This window comes from Amblyomma mixtum, chromosome 2 (assembly GCF_055824585.1).
Source record: "Amblyomma mixtum isolate Tamu chromosome 2, ASM5582458v1, whole genome shotgun sequence".
NCBI classification, from domain to species: domain Eukaryota; kingdom Metazoa; phylum Arthropoda; class Arachnida; order Ixodida; family Ixodidae; genus Amblyomma; species Amblyomma mixtum.
Genome location: NC_143013.1, coordinates 197,741,430 through 197,755,648, shown reverse-complemented (window position 1 = coordinate 197,755,648; position 14,219 = coordinate 197,741,430). Strand labels below are relative to the sequence as shown.

At 51.1% G+C, this 14,219-nt stretch overlaps 1 protein-coding gene across 4 annotated transcripts in view; it reads right to left on the bottom strand.

The window, feature by feature from the left end:
- The window catches only part of LOC149362145 (uncharacterized), a 60,373-nt gene extending 47,437 nt beyond the window's left edge, over window positions 1–12,936 (bottom strand). For 3 of the 4 annotated variants that reach the window (XM_089572915.1, XM_089572918.1, XM_089572919.1), the window contains exons 1-5: window positions 12,169–12,936; window positions 10,445–10,599; window positions 9,856–9,969; window positions 5,579–5,815; window positions 3,687–3,843 (exon numbers count right to left, since the gene is read on the bottom strand). In XM_089572915.1, the coding sequence (XP_089429041.1) occupies window positions 3,687–3,843; window positions 5,579–5,815; window positions 9,856–9,969; window positions 10,445–10,599; window positions 12,169–12,187 (682 nt within the window). In that variant the 5' untranslated portion in view covers window positions 12,188–12,936. The remainder of the gene's footprint in view (window positions 1–3,686; window positions 3,844–5,578; window positions 5,816–9,855; window positions 9,970–10,444; window positions 10,600–12,168) is intronic. The other variant, XM_089572916.1, reaches the window with a different exon arrangement.
- Window positions 12,937–14,219: the final 1,283 nt, after the last annotated feature.

The following is a 14,219-nucleotide window of genomic DNA, read 5'->3' as shown; positions in this document are numbered from 1 at the left end:
AGATGCTACGCATCTCCGGCTACGCCGAGTAGGGGCCTCCCCTAGTATTAGCCAGTTCCACCTTTTTGTTTTGTCCTTTTGCCGTTTAATTTGTCTCGAGTGTCTAAACTTCTATACGCTGTAAATATCTGTATATAAAACTTCAAGTATTCGCCTTACCCCTGCATCTCAACTCATCACGAGAGCGTCTCTGACGGGGCACCCCTGGTGCAGAGATCAAGTTTCAGTCTTCGAGTTATACCAACCGTCTCTGGCGGGGCACCTCTGGTGCAAAGAAGAAGAAGAAGAACCTGAAATTTACTGGCGCAGTCTACGAGGATCCTGCGGCCATCGGAAGACGGCGCAGGAAAAAGGCTGAATGCAGGGAAAAAGGCGACGACAAGGCAACAGGTCAGCGTTCGAGAACGGACCTGCAGGGAGAGACAGCGGCAAGGACCACGGCAGTAGTCCAGCGACGCGGGACTGCGTCCGGTCAAGGAACGCAGCGCGTCGAGAACTCTACGGTCACCGGCGGGTCGCAGCAAGTGACGACAACGAGCACAGGACCAGCGGCGTGCAACAGCTCATCGCAGCGTCCGGTAAAAGTGGCGGTGGACTCCGACGCCAAGGAGTTGGCAACGCGGATCGACGCATCGAAACTGTGAGTTTCCTTCGTCGCATTGTTCACGTCCCTGTGCATGTGTTCGAGCCGGTAGGACAGTTGAGGGGTACAGACGGCGGTATGGAGAGTTATCCACGCCGGCCCTCACTCGATGTGAGGTACCAGGTTGAGTTAGCGAAGGCGCGCTTAGCGGACCTTCAGGCTCAACTTGCGAAAGTAAATGGCGGAAAGGCGCTGCTTCGCGAGGAAGAACCTCAGGATGTTAAGTATGTCTTGAAGGTTATAGAAGCAAGACGCCAGCAGGTAGAGCTCGAGATCTCTCAGATCAAGGAGAGTAGAAGAGCCAGTCAATCAGCCAGGGAGAACTGCTCCGAGTCCCGAGAGGTGAGGCCGCCTGTGCTGGAAGACAAAGGATTATGCTTATCATGCACAGGTCAGGGAAACAGCAGTGAGGACGCTGAAAGCAATCAGCCGCTATGTGGAAACGGAGCAGCCCGATACAGATCATCTGGGGGCGATCGAGACCAAACTGTGCGACAACAAACAGGGCAACGATCAATCTGCAGAGGTTATCTCTACCCCAGATAAGACCAGGGACGCGGGCGCGAGTTCAGGAATAAAAACTCGGTCTCCGGCAAGCTGCGAAAAAGAGCAGTTGGTTCAGCGTGAAACGACCAGCGACGACAGACGTCAGATCGGCGAGCTAGTGACAGTAGAAAACCTAGCGTTGCCGCAACCGCACACTGTGTCGGGCATAGGGCGTGAAGTGCCCCGTAGCGTTACTGGTGGCAAGAGCCCTTCATCCGAGGCAGAGAGCGGAGGTGGGCCTGTTGGGCCGACCGGGCAGAGCGCCGCGCAGTTGTTGAACGCACCCGGTGTGTGTCCAGCCAGGTTATTTGAGGACCCGGAAATGAGTGGCCACTTGCCGCAAGGCAAGCTCGGGTCAAGTGACTGCGAGGGAGCTCATGGAGCCTCAGAGTTAGACGATGCCACGAAGCCGGCAAATGCCTATCAAGCAGGGAACCGCAACGTCAAGGTTTGCCCGTGCAGGAACGGGACAAATGGCTCCAAGCGAGGCAGAGTAGCTGGAGGCAGGTGCGTGGCCTTCACGTTGAAAGTCAGCGCGTGGAGCAGTACGTTCCGTGCTGCAGTACGCCAAATCCCGTGTGGAAGAAGCGGCCGCACTGATATGATTACACTGGACAGGGGCTATGCTCCTTACGCAGCACGCGTCTCGTATTGGTGCGCCGAAGAGAGCGTGCCCTCAAGGGCGTCGCGTGATGAGGGACTTGGACCCATCGAGTACCACAACGTTTTCGATCCTGGAGGGCAGCAAGTTTTTAGTTATCGCCCCGTTGTGGCACCAGCCTAATGAGTGAGTGACCGGCGGGCGTTAATCGGGTTGATTAACACGTAGTGGCTCGAACGCACACGGGGACGCTCGGTGCGACTAAGGAGGCTCACGTGACTGCTTACGGACCCCATATAAGTGCCAATGAACGCTCCGGTTGCGAGTGTCTGTGTGCATGTGTGCTCATTCGCGAGGACGAGTGTGTGCATGCAGGTGCAGTCGCAGCGCTACAAATTGGACTTCAGTCAAGGCGCTGTATTTGATTGTGCGAAATGCGTACTTAAATTTGTGCATTTCGCTTGTTTTGTTGGTGTGCGTGTGCATTTTGTGTCAGGTTTTTCTTTGCCTGTGTTGACACGATATGTGACTGCTCTATGTACGTCGCCCCCGCGGCGATTTCAATAGTTGTACCGATCCCTTGTTGCTGTAATTCTAAAAGTGGCATTTGAGCCCTTTGTAGAATCTTGGGAAGGGCGTGTAAGGTATCGTTAGTGTACGCGGGGTCATCGGAACGCGGCTGGGAGCGCTCAAAGCGAAGCATCTTTCTCAGAACGCGGCCGCTTGCGAACGCGCCAGGAAGTACGGGTGTCCCCCGCCCCGCGGTACCGATTCGCGCACGTGTTGGCACAAATGTATATTTGTGTTTGTTTTTACTTTGCGATGGAAAAGGCGTTTTGCCGTACGGAAGCTGGAGGGCTGGCCATGCTCTCGGTAAACCAATCATGTGAGCAGTGTAACATGATTGGAAGCTACCGAATGTGGGCCGGGCCTTTAGGGCTTTAAAACCGGGCCCCGGAGCCGGAAGCGGGGTTCTGCGCTAAGGTGAGATGCTACGCATCTTCGGCTACGCCGAGTAGGGGCCTCCCTTAGTATTAGCCAGTTCCGCCTTTTGGTTGTTTGTCTTTTTGCCGTTGTATGTTACTTGTATATTCTGTAAATATTTGTATATAAATCTTCAGTTATTCCCTTTTTTATCCCTGCATCTCAACTGATCACAAGACCGTCTCTGACGGGGCACCCCTGGTGCGAAGAAATAAGCTTCAGTCTTCGAGTTACCAACCGTCTCTGGCGGGGCACCTCTGGTGCAAAGAAGAAGAAGAAGAACCTGAAATTTACTAACACGCTACATGACCAGTCAGAGCACCGCGGCGGCGTTCTGCCCGATCAACGCCGCCGAATTGCGCCGCTAGGGGAGATGCACGGCGCTGTCGCCCGCGCAACAAAACTTCAGCCTGGGTTCCCTGTATGCATAACAGTAGTCGCAGAAGGCTACTCCTATTTTTACACTGTCCGACATATTGAGGATGCTAAAATGCAATACGACTCTAAAGTAGTGGTTGGCCTTTTCAGGAATTTACGTATGTAAGTGGCTGGGGTGTTGCTATGGGCTAATCTCTGGGCCATTTCTACTCTTTTACTCCTTACAGTGCAGCATTGATCTGCACTGTAAGACACGTAATTGATCTGCAGAAATACGTAAGCCTCCTTGCCTGTAACAAGGAACATCTGATTTCCGCCCATGCCAAATTTAGTCTCCACATAAGCTTCCTCCGTGCGCTGGAGGTTGCTTAGTCCTCTCACACTATACTTCACTCTGTCGCTTACCCGACAGGTGTTATTGAATTGACAGTTGTGCTCTTTCTGTCTTATCTGCGTGATACGAAACTTCCACTCGCTCAAGTATTTGTTGCTGCGTTCAGCAATTATTCCGACCGTTTTTAGGTTTGCTCCCACCTGGCGGCGGCATGTCGTCCATCGGCAGGGCGCACTCCTCGCGGAAGATGAAGCGCGCCAGGCTTCGCTGCTCCTTGGTGGAGAGGGTGCTCGTGGCCCTGCGGAACAGGCAGCGCCGCTGGATGTCCTGCAAGGGCTTGGAGCGCAGGAGGCGGACCTGCGTGCAAATCAGTGCGGTTTTAATCAAGCGAGACAATGGCTCATCTCCGATAACCCCAGTCTTGCGTCTTCCACCCCGTGCATGGTTAGGTTTGAAAACCTCAGGACTGCATTTCTCGTTCTGTCAACCTCGATTACATTTCCTGGTCCTTGGTAACTGTGATCGCGTAAAAATAAACAGCGTGTGTTCAATTTTTCGCACCATATATGCCCGGCACATGTCAGTTTCCTACGCTTTGGAGCTTTACCTACGAAAGCATTGATTCTGCATTGGAAGTACACTTGGCACAAATTAATACTAGTAGTCAAGCTATTCTCTCTCGAATTAAGTATAAGGCGTAAAACCAATCTATGACTCTCTTTAGAAAAAGGTAAAAAAGATAATTTTATCATTTTGAATGGAAATAGGTTTAAGCTAGGCCGTGAAACAGCGTAAGGCAGGTCATAAACACCAAAAAACCGGTCCCTTTAAGATTTTTCATCTTGTGCGTGCTTTCCATCAGTGACACTCGGTATTTAAACTCTTGGGACAGACATGGCGATTACGCCTACGAGGTTTAAAGTTCCCTCGTTAGCCGTGCAGTCGGTATCTAATGAATTCACGGCAACGGGCTAGAAGCGGTCAACTTGACGGTTATTAGACAGTTCTAGCGTAGCCGGACCGCCTTAAAGTAAATACGTTAAAGCGTTGCCGTTGCTACCGTTGCCAGGCTTAACAGCCACATATTTGCCGACCGGTGGCAGTTGCAGTAGTTACTGTGTTCACCGTACCGTGGGGCTAAAACTCTCTAATGCCTCAAGTACAGACTGCCGGTGAAGAACAACGCCAAAGTGCGTTCTTTTCTGAACGATACCCGCCGAAAGAAGGTGAACAGAACGCAGTGTCAATCGCTGAATGGGGGAGCTCCACTTTCGGGGAGAAAACGCGAAATTTAAGAATTTTGAGTATCCGTTAGAACAGGGACATTGCTTTATCAAAAAGGCACAACTGGAAATTTCCTGTCTTTACAACGGATATTTGTGTAGTACTGCGGAACTTGAACTTGTTGCAACAGAATAAATATTTGTGAAAGAAAGTGAAAGAAATTCTTGTCGCAACGACAGCCCCTTCTGCAGTGAAGCGAATTCGAAGTCACCTGTCACCGGACCAGAGCCAGTTTTGTCGCAACAACAGGTGACCTCACTGCACTACAAAAATTGTTTCACATTTTGAGGCCGATTCGGTGGTCGTTTTCTACTGAACTATCTTTTCGGCGAGTTAGTGCATAATGATTAAGTAAGAAGTTTTAACCCAAACATAGACACCCGCAGGGAGACGGCACACATACACAAGCTCTGACAGCTGATTTTGATGCCGGAAAATGAAACCTTATACAAGGCGAAAAGATGCGTCAAAAGGACGGGAAATATATATAGCAAGGATTGAAAAGAGAAAATAAAATACTTTATTTGATGCGCTATGCTTCTGCTTGCCTGAGCATGCGTCATATTATGTTAGCTGTGTCATCAACCCTTGTTATTTATGTTTCCCATTCTTTTCACGAACCTTTTCCCTTATATAAGGTGTCACCTTCCGGCAATAAAACCAGTTGTCAGTTAAAGCAAGTGTGGTGTGTGTGCCGCCTCCCTGTGGTTGCCTACGTTTGCGCTATAACTTTTACTAAATTATGCTGCACAGCCCGTAATTGCGTGTCCGCGTAGTAAGCTCGCCATTCGAGCCATGCGGGGCTCACCAGGTGGGAGCAGACGGCGGCCATGAAGAAGACCCCGAAGGTGGTGTCCAGCAGCGGTGCTGCGATGGCGGCGGCCACGGCCAGCGCCGCCGCCAGCCGGCGCACCCGAGTCCCGGACAGGGCGAGCATGAGCAACGCGGCGCGGGCCACCACGCTGCTCGCCTCGACAGTGCCGCGGCAGAAGAGCGCAGCCGCGAGGCACCGAAGAGCAGACACCCACGCGTCGCCGGCCGCCTCCTGCGCGCACCAGTGTCCGTTTCCACAGCCCGGCAGAATGCAGGGAGACTAGAAAATTTCCCCTGGTTATCTTGTACGGAACTCCCGATTCGCAGCCTCTATCTCACTGCAGAGATGTTATTGAAGACACGGGTTTTGTTTCTTGGTGACATCAGTCATGAGGCTGCTCCAGACAGCAACAGAGCGCTGTAGCAGCGGTCAGAAACTGAGAAAAACGACGACGTACGTGCGGCGTTTCTGGTCCTGTATATTTGTCGGCCGTTTTCAAAATACAAGCGCTCCGCCGTGGTATCTAAGTGGTTACGGCGCTCGGCTGCTGTCCCGAAAGACGCGGGTTCGATCCCGGCGGCGACGGCTGAATATCGATGAGGGCAAAATTCTAGAGGCCCGTGTACTGTGCGATGTCAGTGTACGTTAAAGAACCCCAGGTGGTCGAAATTTCCGGAGCCCTTCACTACGGCACCTCTCATAGCCTGAGTTGCTTTGGGACGTTAAACCCCAATAAATCACACCAAACCAAGATACACGTAGCTTTCTGCCTCCTGAAAGGATTTGGCAATGAAGACTTACACGAGGGCAGTAGGACCAGGCCACTAGCTGTGCCTACATTGTCCAGCCAACGCCCTGTGTTATGTTGACGTCTTGCTCCTATTCAGCAGTGCTTGATCGTAGTAGATTTTTTAAATAGGCATCTCTGTGGCTGTTAAATGGCGTTGCCTGTATTGGGCGCAACGATAGCGTGCCTCGATATAACTTTATATGGTAAGGAGGGGACGGAGGTTATATCTCCATTTAGCAGCACGGGCTTATTAAGCCGCATTAAATTCATTATCATCATCTCATCAGCCTCACTATACGCCCACTGCACGGAAAGGGCCTCCCTAACACCTCTGCAGTTAACCGTGTCCTTTGCCAGTTAACCTCTGCAGTTAACCGTGTCCTTTGCCAGTTGTGGCCACCGTATCCCCGCAAACATCTTAATCTAATCCGGGACGCGTCTTTGACGCGTGATAGCGTCCACTGCTTCCAGACATATGTGTTTTTCAAACAAAATTTTGGGAGGTTTCTCTCCATTGTAGGGATCGGCGCGATGCTAGTGATTCAGAACGGCCTTTCCCGTTTGGAGAACGGATGGTGACACACTGTATCGAGGCACCCTAGGCGACGACATACGCTGGCGCCATCTCTCGGGGTTGCCGCGGGACGCGTCACATGCGTCGCTCTCCTGCTTTGCGATGCGTGTAGGGCCGTATAGGTTTCGCGTTTATGGCTTTATGGTCCTGTGTATGCTGCATTTGGGACATGCAATCCACTTTAGCAGCAAAGCACCTCATTGAGTGACTCAGCTTTGGCAGCATGTCCCAGCGATCTTTACTCGCCGCTCTAATGGTGCAGCGACGAACAGGGTCAATCACACTTAGAGGGAACACGGCTCCGCGTGGCTACTTACCTGCAGGTTGCCATTGCATGTAACCCGTTCAGGAATCAATGCAGAGTGGCGCAAGAGAAGAGGGACCTCGACGTGGTGCTTCATGTCATCTGCCCCTTTGCACGGGTTTGTCACCGACTTGGTCGCAAGAGTGCTCCGCGTGTGCGCAGCCACGAGGAGCTGTGCTACCTGTAAGTGTGATTGACCCTGTACATTCCGTAGCTGCCATTCAGCGGCTGCGGCATTAGACTGCCAGACAAGACCCGTACCAAATAAATACGCAGTCCCGCCGCGCCGTCACTGCGTTGACCGTGCGCTTTGGACGCCCCGTCGTACTAGTTCGATGTTGCCGAAAACTGCGGCAGGTGGCGATCATCGAGGAAAGTGGCGAGAGCGCTTTTTCGCTGGCAGTAGCAACGCCAAGATTTCAGTGCACCCGAAGCTGATTACTGCCATAGCGTGCGGCATCGGCAGCGCTGCGAACGCTGAGGAAGTCGGCCGAACTATCAGAAAACAAAACGAAGCCTGCGCGTCGCACGTATTCTATAGCGTTCCGTCGGGATAATACGTCGAACCTGCGCTCCGTACGCAAGTGAGCAGTCTCTGGCGAGGAGTTTCTCATTGCGCGGCCCTTGCTCCGATATGTGTGTCGACCGGTAGCTCGGAACTTCCTTTGGTCGACCAATGCGGTGTTCTTTGTTCTTTTTTTCCGTTTCTCGAAGTTTTAGGGCGAGCTGCACGACGTATCAACCAGCATGGTACTAAATGCGGCATACTGTGTTTTTATCTCTGCGAAATATTCGATTTTAACACCTATGTTCAATTATAACGCGAACATTCAATTATCACGTCTATTTGGGCTAAAAAACTGGCACTGCATGCGAATAATTACGGTAGTTACTATGTGGTAGGGGCAGAATTGCGCTAGAAGCTAAGATATATCGGCACAGAACAAAAGAAATGCGGGCCAATCTGTGTCTGTTTGTGCCGGCGAATGCGACGCTGTCAGACCGGCCCCTTCAACTATTTTAAGCGAGTCGGGCAGCAGGGTCGACGCGCAGCAGCAATATTTAATTGCTTAGATGCCTTAGAGTCGAGTTTCAGTAAAATCCTTCAGCTTTGGTGTTACAGTTGACAACGCCATGCCGATCGACGTAATATTGTTCCCTAAGTGCTTGCTTTATACACGACAGTGTTCACTTCCTTTCCTTTCCCCATTTCCAGCCTAAGAGAACGTTCCACGTAGCATTGGTTTGGTTTATGGGGTTTAACATTCCAAAGCGACTAAGGCTATGGGAGACGCCGTAGTGGAGGGCTCCGGAAATTTCGACCACCTGGGGTTCTTTAACGTGCACTGACATCGCACAGTACACGGGCCTCTAGAATTTCTCCTCCAAAGAAATTCAACCGCCGCAGCCGGGATCGAACCCGCGTCTTTCGGGTCAGCAGCCGAGCACCATAACCACTGAGCCACCGTGGCGGCGTTCCACGTAGCTTTGTATCCTTGCTATCATAATACATTATTGAGCCGGATTTCATCGCGCACGTATAGGGGCGATATAAGGAAATCTGAACAGCGCGGCGCCTGCGCGCTGTTCGCATTTCTTTATATGGCGACACTACTTGTGACCTTGAGCCTCTCTCGAAAAAACGACCGTGGGAGAAGCTGACATAACGTTCCGCTGTTGCAGCCATCAGAGGCGATCAAAATTTGCACTCCAGTATTCCACTAACAGGTAAGCATAAAGGGAATAGCGCGATCTGAATCTTAAGTTAGAAAAGGCTTGGTTTATGGGGGAGTTTAACGTCTCAAAGCGACTGAGGCTATGAGAGACGCCGTAGTGGAGGGCTCCGGAAATTTCGACCACCTGAGGTTCTTTAACGTGCACTGAGATCGCACAGTTAGGAAAGTTAGAAGTTCGAAAAGTCTGAATTCTGTCGAGCACCCACTGCTGCCGCGGTAGAAGGAGTCAAGTGATCCCACCTTCTGCGCAAGATTGATGCTGCCTCCCTTCACTTCAGTAATGAAACGCGAGCCCAGTACTGAATGAATATCGGATTTGCCTTTTCGCAATGCGGTTGGCTGGTCTGCTGTCAAGCCTGCATGTTGAAACCACCGCTTCCATCGAGGACGAATTGTAGGAACATGAGAGCGGCCTTTGTTCTGTAGCGGAGGTACTTGGCCTGACGATGATGATGCAGCTGTGCTGGAAGCAGGCCGTTCGTGTTCACGTTGTAGCGATTGCTTCGCTTACGGCATTAGGCGCTGGCGGTGGCAGTGTAATCATGCAAACATTACACGCCAGATGGAGCTTCAACAGGCTTGCGAGGCTCGCAGGTTGTCGAATACTGTCGTCTAAAAACGAAGTTTTTCTGCGTGGCTGTGCCCACAGCGTAAGGGCACACAGTATATGGGTGTGTGATGAGCTGGAGCACTGGAGCCGCACGTTGCCAATGTTGAGTGGACACCGTAAGGAGGCCCCTATTCGAGGTGGTCGTTATAGCTCGCACGCGACTTGGCTGCTACGCTGCAGTAATCAGGCTCTACTGTTAAGGATGGAATGGGAATTTCCTCGAGTGGCGGCGCAGTGGCACATGACGCGGAGCTCACCATTTCCACCATCGCAGGCATCAGCGCCAGTGCGGGCAGTCCCACGAACTGGACGGGCACAGCCTTCGATGCGTACAGCAGCGCCGCGCTGCTCGCCGCGTACACGAGGCTGTGCTGCGAACACGAGGTAGAAGCAAGAAAAGCAAAAGATCGCGCCCTTTACATTTGCCTTGACCGATGGTGATGCTATGCTGTACACTCAAGCAACTTCAGCTATGCTAACAGCGGCGTTGGAGGATTTGGGTTGCAAGTGAAACAACCGACGAAGAGCGGTGGACCTCCGCAGCGCAAGGATAGAGAAACTGCTTCTTTGATAGAAACCAACTGTCCTATAGCGCCATGCATTACTCATGTGATCTGCAGTCGTTCTCGGAAATTTTGTACAGGTGTTCACAATGAAAAGTGTTCAGCGCGAAAGCGCTTGCTAATGCACACGACGCGAGACATTTAGCAGGAATCTGAGGCGACGTCGTAGTGGGTTTTGTATGCTTGTGCAGAGCTAGTCGTTCGTCCTATCTCAGCCCGCGCCGTACGGCACTCTTGCATTCAACGCAGTGTGCGCTTGCAGGCACCGCATGTTGTCACTTGCCTCGTTCTTCCCGTCGAGCAACGTGGACAGGGCTAGCAGGGCCAAGCCTACGAAAAGTAGCGGGAAGAATCCTGGCGGAGATCGGAGCACACTCGCAAGCTTCATTGCCCCAACTTCTGCTTCCTCTTCAAGCTGAGTCGGCATGATTTTCAGCGCTACTGTGAGAACGAGGAGAAAGAAAAAAAATTCCCGGAACTTCCTCAGTTTTCTACGCAATATCAGGGAATGCAATTTAGTGCTTAAGAGCAGAAATACTGCGAATGGCCGTTTCCGGGTGCCGGGGAACTTCCTGAGTTGTGTACGAGACATCAGTAAATGCATTTTAGTACTTAAGGGAATAAATATTGCAAATGGCCGTTCCCGGGAGCCGAAACGAAATTCTGTTACCACGGTGCCTTGCTGAATCAGGTATTCACATCGGATCGCCGTAGAAAAAGAATTGACATTGAAAAGACCAATATCTGTGCTTATCCCCTGCCGTACGCCTCCTCCACAAACGGATCACGCTGGCTACTCACAAGATACGACGCGTATTCAATCGTCGCGGCGACCTCAAAGTGAAGCACTCACTGCGCATCGTGCAAGCGCTTGTCCTCAGCAACCCAACGTACTTGCCCTGCACACTCACCCGTGCAGAAATGCAGTGCTTAAACACTCTCCTCCGATCGGCTATCCAAACCACGACGGGACTCTTACCACACGCCTCAACGCAACTCTTGCTCCAGGGAGAGGCATCTACCTTCAGTCGAAGAATTGACCGGAGCACAGCGCGCCGCCCAGCTATTCCGGCCGCGAAGCACGCGCGCAGGCATAGCCCTGTTCGATCGGCTCAGGTACCGGACACCCAACCCCCCTCCGACACCTGACCCAGTGCCCGTGGCGCCCACGCTTCTATCGCAGATACAGGTAGCACCGATTCCACGCAACATGCGTAGTTAGCACCCATTTTTCCAATAGTCTGTGAGGTGCCTTGGTCTTATTACTGCACCATATGTGAAAAATTCCATGTAGTAATGGCAAATTTTCCTTCCAAGCGGTCCATTGTCCTACTGGTCTGGATTGAAAATTTCATGACACGTCTCAAACCAAATGGTCATATTTTCTGAACTGCTTCCCTTACTGGTTTGTACCGCAACAAAATAATGGATGGTGTTTGTGGTGTTGACTACACGTAGATTGATGATGCGATTACGTCGTGCTATTTCATAGTGGCAAAGAAGCTTTATTCAAGGACAAATTTAACCAAACAATTTATTTTTATTTTCGAAACATAAAAAAAAATCTTTTAAAACGACTGCTTCACAAAGGCACCTCACAAAATCAGCCCCCGACAAATACTTTTTTGAAGCCGATTCTCCCCGCCAGGCTAAACTATCAAAGAGGAGTCGGAGGAACACAGGCCGCCTTACTCGCTTCCGCGGAACCGTCTGGTCCAGTTGCCAAGAGACGCTGGCTTGCTGCCTCACTCGACTCTCGTCGGGCAGGGCCGTAAACCTCTCATTAAGGTATGGGTCTGGGCTAGTTAGAAAACCATGTTTGAGACAAACCGTGCAGAAAGGCGCGGACTAGTGTACACGATAGATAAGCACCCATACCCACTCTCATCTCTAGGACATGGCTGCCCAGAAACACGCGCGACGAATTTTAGCGACGTGGCTGCGTAGCGGCAATGAACACAGCCTCCTTCCCCAGCAACACTAAAAGGAAGGGAAATTAACCATTACCGAGGAGAGAGGCCGCCATCCGTTGGCGTCACGCAGCGACGACTTCTTTGCTTACAGACGCACAGAAGACAGGTTTGGCGTCGGATATTCTCAGTGAGCTCGCACAAAGAAGTAGAGAGGGGAGGTGTTATAATGTCTTCGGGGAATTAAGGTAAAACAAATAACAAACTGAACAAAACGCTGCGACGAGCGCTTCACGTCCTCGCTTACCCGCAAAAGCGGGTACTGGGAAATGTCTTTGTCGTCAGGATGTGAAGAAGGCGCTGGGCAAATTTTGATGCAGCCCGGCAAGTATTAACACTCACCTTTCAGCTTTCCTAGCCAGCGTCACCAGTGCAAGTGCTTCTGGTCTGGTGGACAAAACATGCGACTTCTTATAGCGTGGTGCAGAAGGTGCGAGGTGTACGGAGGCAGCTCTAATCGGGAGAACAAAGTCGTCGGAGAACGTTCGTAACAAGCAAAACAGAGCCGAAAACAGGCTATTTCCCCATCGGGCGACGACCCTTTGCTTGAAGTGGGCTCGTGCTATGTGTGGGACGCAGCAGCGAGAGATCAAGCTGTGAGGGATGTTGTGCTTCCGGGTGTTCCGCACACATTAGAAAAGGGCACCGGCTATTTGCTAGCGACAGCGCACGCAGAAAAAAGTGGCAGTCGGAGGTAAAGCGAGACGGCTAGACCAAAAGTAAACTTCTAAGTATGACAGGTAAGTCATGTTAAACGCTTGCTTTCCAGAACAATTTCTGGTGGGCACGGAGGAAAAATATTGGAGGCAACACTTAAGCTCAGCCTTAAGGGTATGCTGCGATAGCGTAGTTAGGCTTTCCAGTCTAAGCAGGTTGACACATTTGAACGCATTTTGCATTTTTTTCAATTGCTTCAATTAAATAACGGAGCAATTAAGCTCTCTAAAGTTTCTTAATTAGCATCATCTATCAATGGCTTTTCATTCTGAGTATTTCAACACCTTCGAACCCCATTTTTCAATTTTTCTCTTTACTTTAATTAATCAATTAATTACAACGACTTCATCAACTCGCACCGCCTGAACTCGTCACCTTCTGCCAGCTGCATTCACATAATCTCTTCCAAATTCCTAATCTCATCCGCCCACCGAAATTTCTGCCGCTCCCAGCTACGCTCTCCTTTCCTTGGAGTCTAGCCGTTAGTGCGTCATAACTGCCTTGCGTTCACTGGTCTTCACACCTGGCGATGCTGATCCGCCCGCGAGCTAAACGTGCTCTCGTCGGTGAAGATTATTTCGCCTCACTCGCTCATGCTCCAGTCCGCATGAGCTCGGGCAATTTCCAGGCGTTATCGTCGTCGTTGTCCGGTCGTCAAATATGGCTTTTGAGCAGCCACACATGCCTGTAGGCCAAACTCTTGTAGTCGCCGCTGAATTGTTCTCACGCTGGCATCAATGTCCAATGTGTCCCGAATTTCCTGGATACTCACAAACCGGTCCGCGACAGCTGCTTCTACGATTATTCGATATTCTTCAGACGTGCAACGGCTTCTGCCTGACCGTGGAACATCTCCTAATCGGTCATCTTTGTCCGGATATGCTTGTATTATTCTATTCACCGCTGTCATCGAACGTCCTGTTATTCGGCATATCTCTCGTTGAGAGGCTCTCTGCTGCCTCCAAAATTCTAAAGGCACTCGCGCCGGCATCTTTCTTTCCCTGTCGCACCGAGATTTCCGCGTCTTCTGTGCCTGCAGAAGGTTCTACGGGGTCTAAAATTGGGAATTTGCTTTAGTATTCTCATATTGGCACCAATGTTGAGTCGATGCTTTTGGCTATTGTGTATGGAAGCGTGCAACGCCGACCAAAGGTGCGTCGTCTACTGAAATGGCACCACGTGTTCCGATTGAAGACCAAACATTAATCGCCAGACTTTTTGTGGAGGGTGTACAGCAGCGTGAGCTATCTCGAAGAAATGGTAGGTAGAAGACGTCGGTGATCAGAATTATCCTTGACTTTTGAGACGAAGGAACACTTGCGGACGCGAAGCGGTCTGGCCGGCCAAGAGTCACGAACAACGCGCATAACA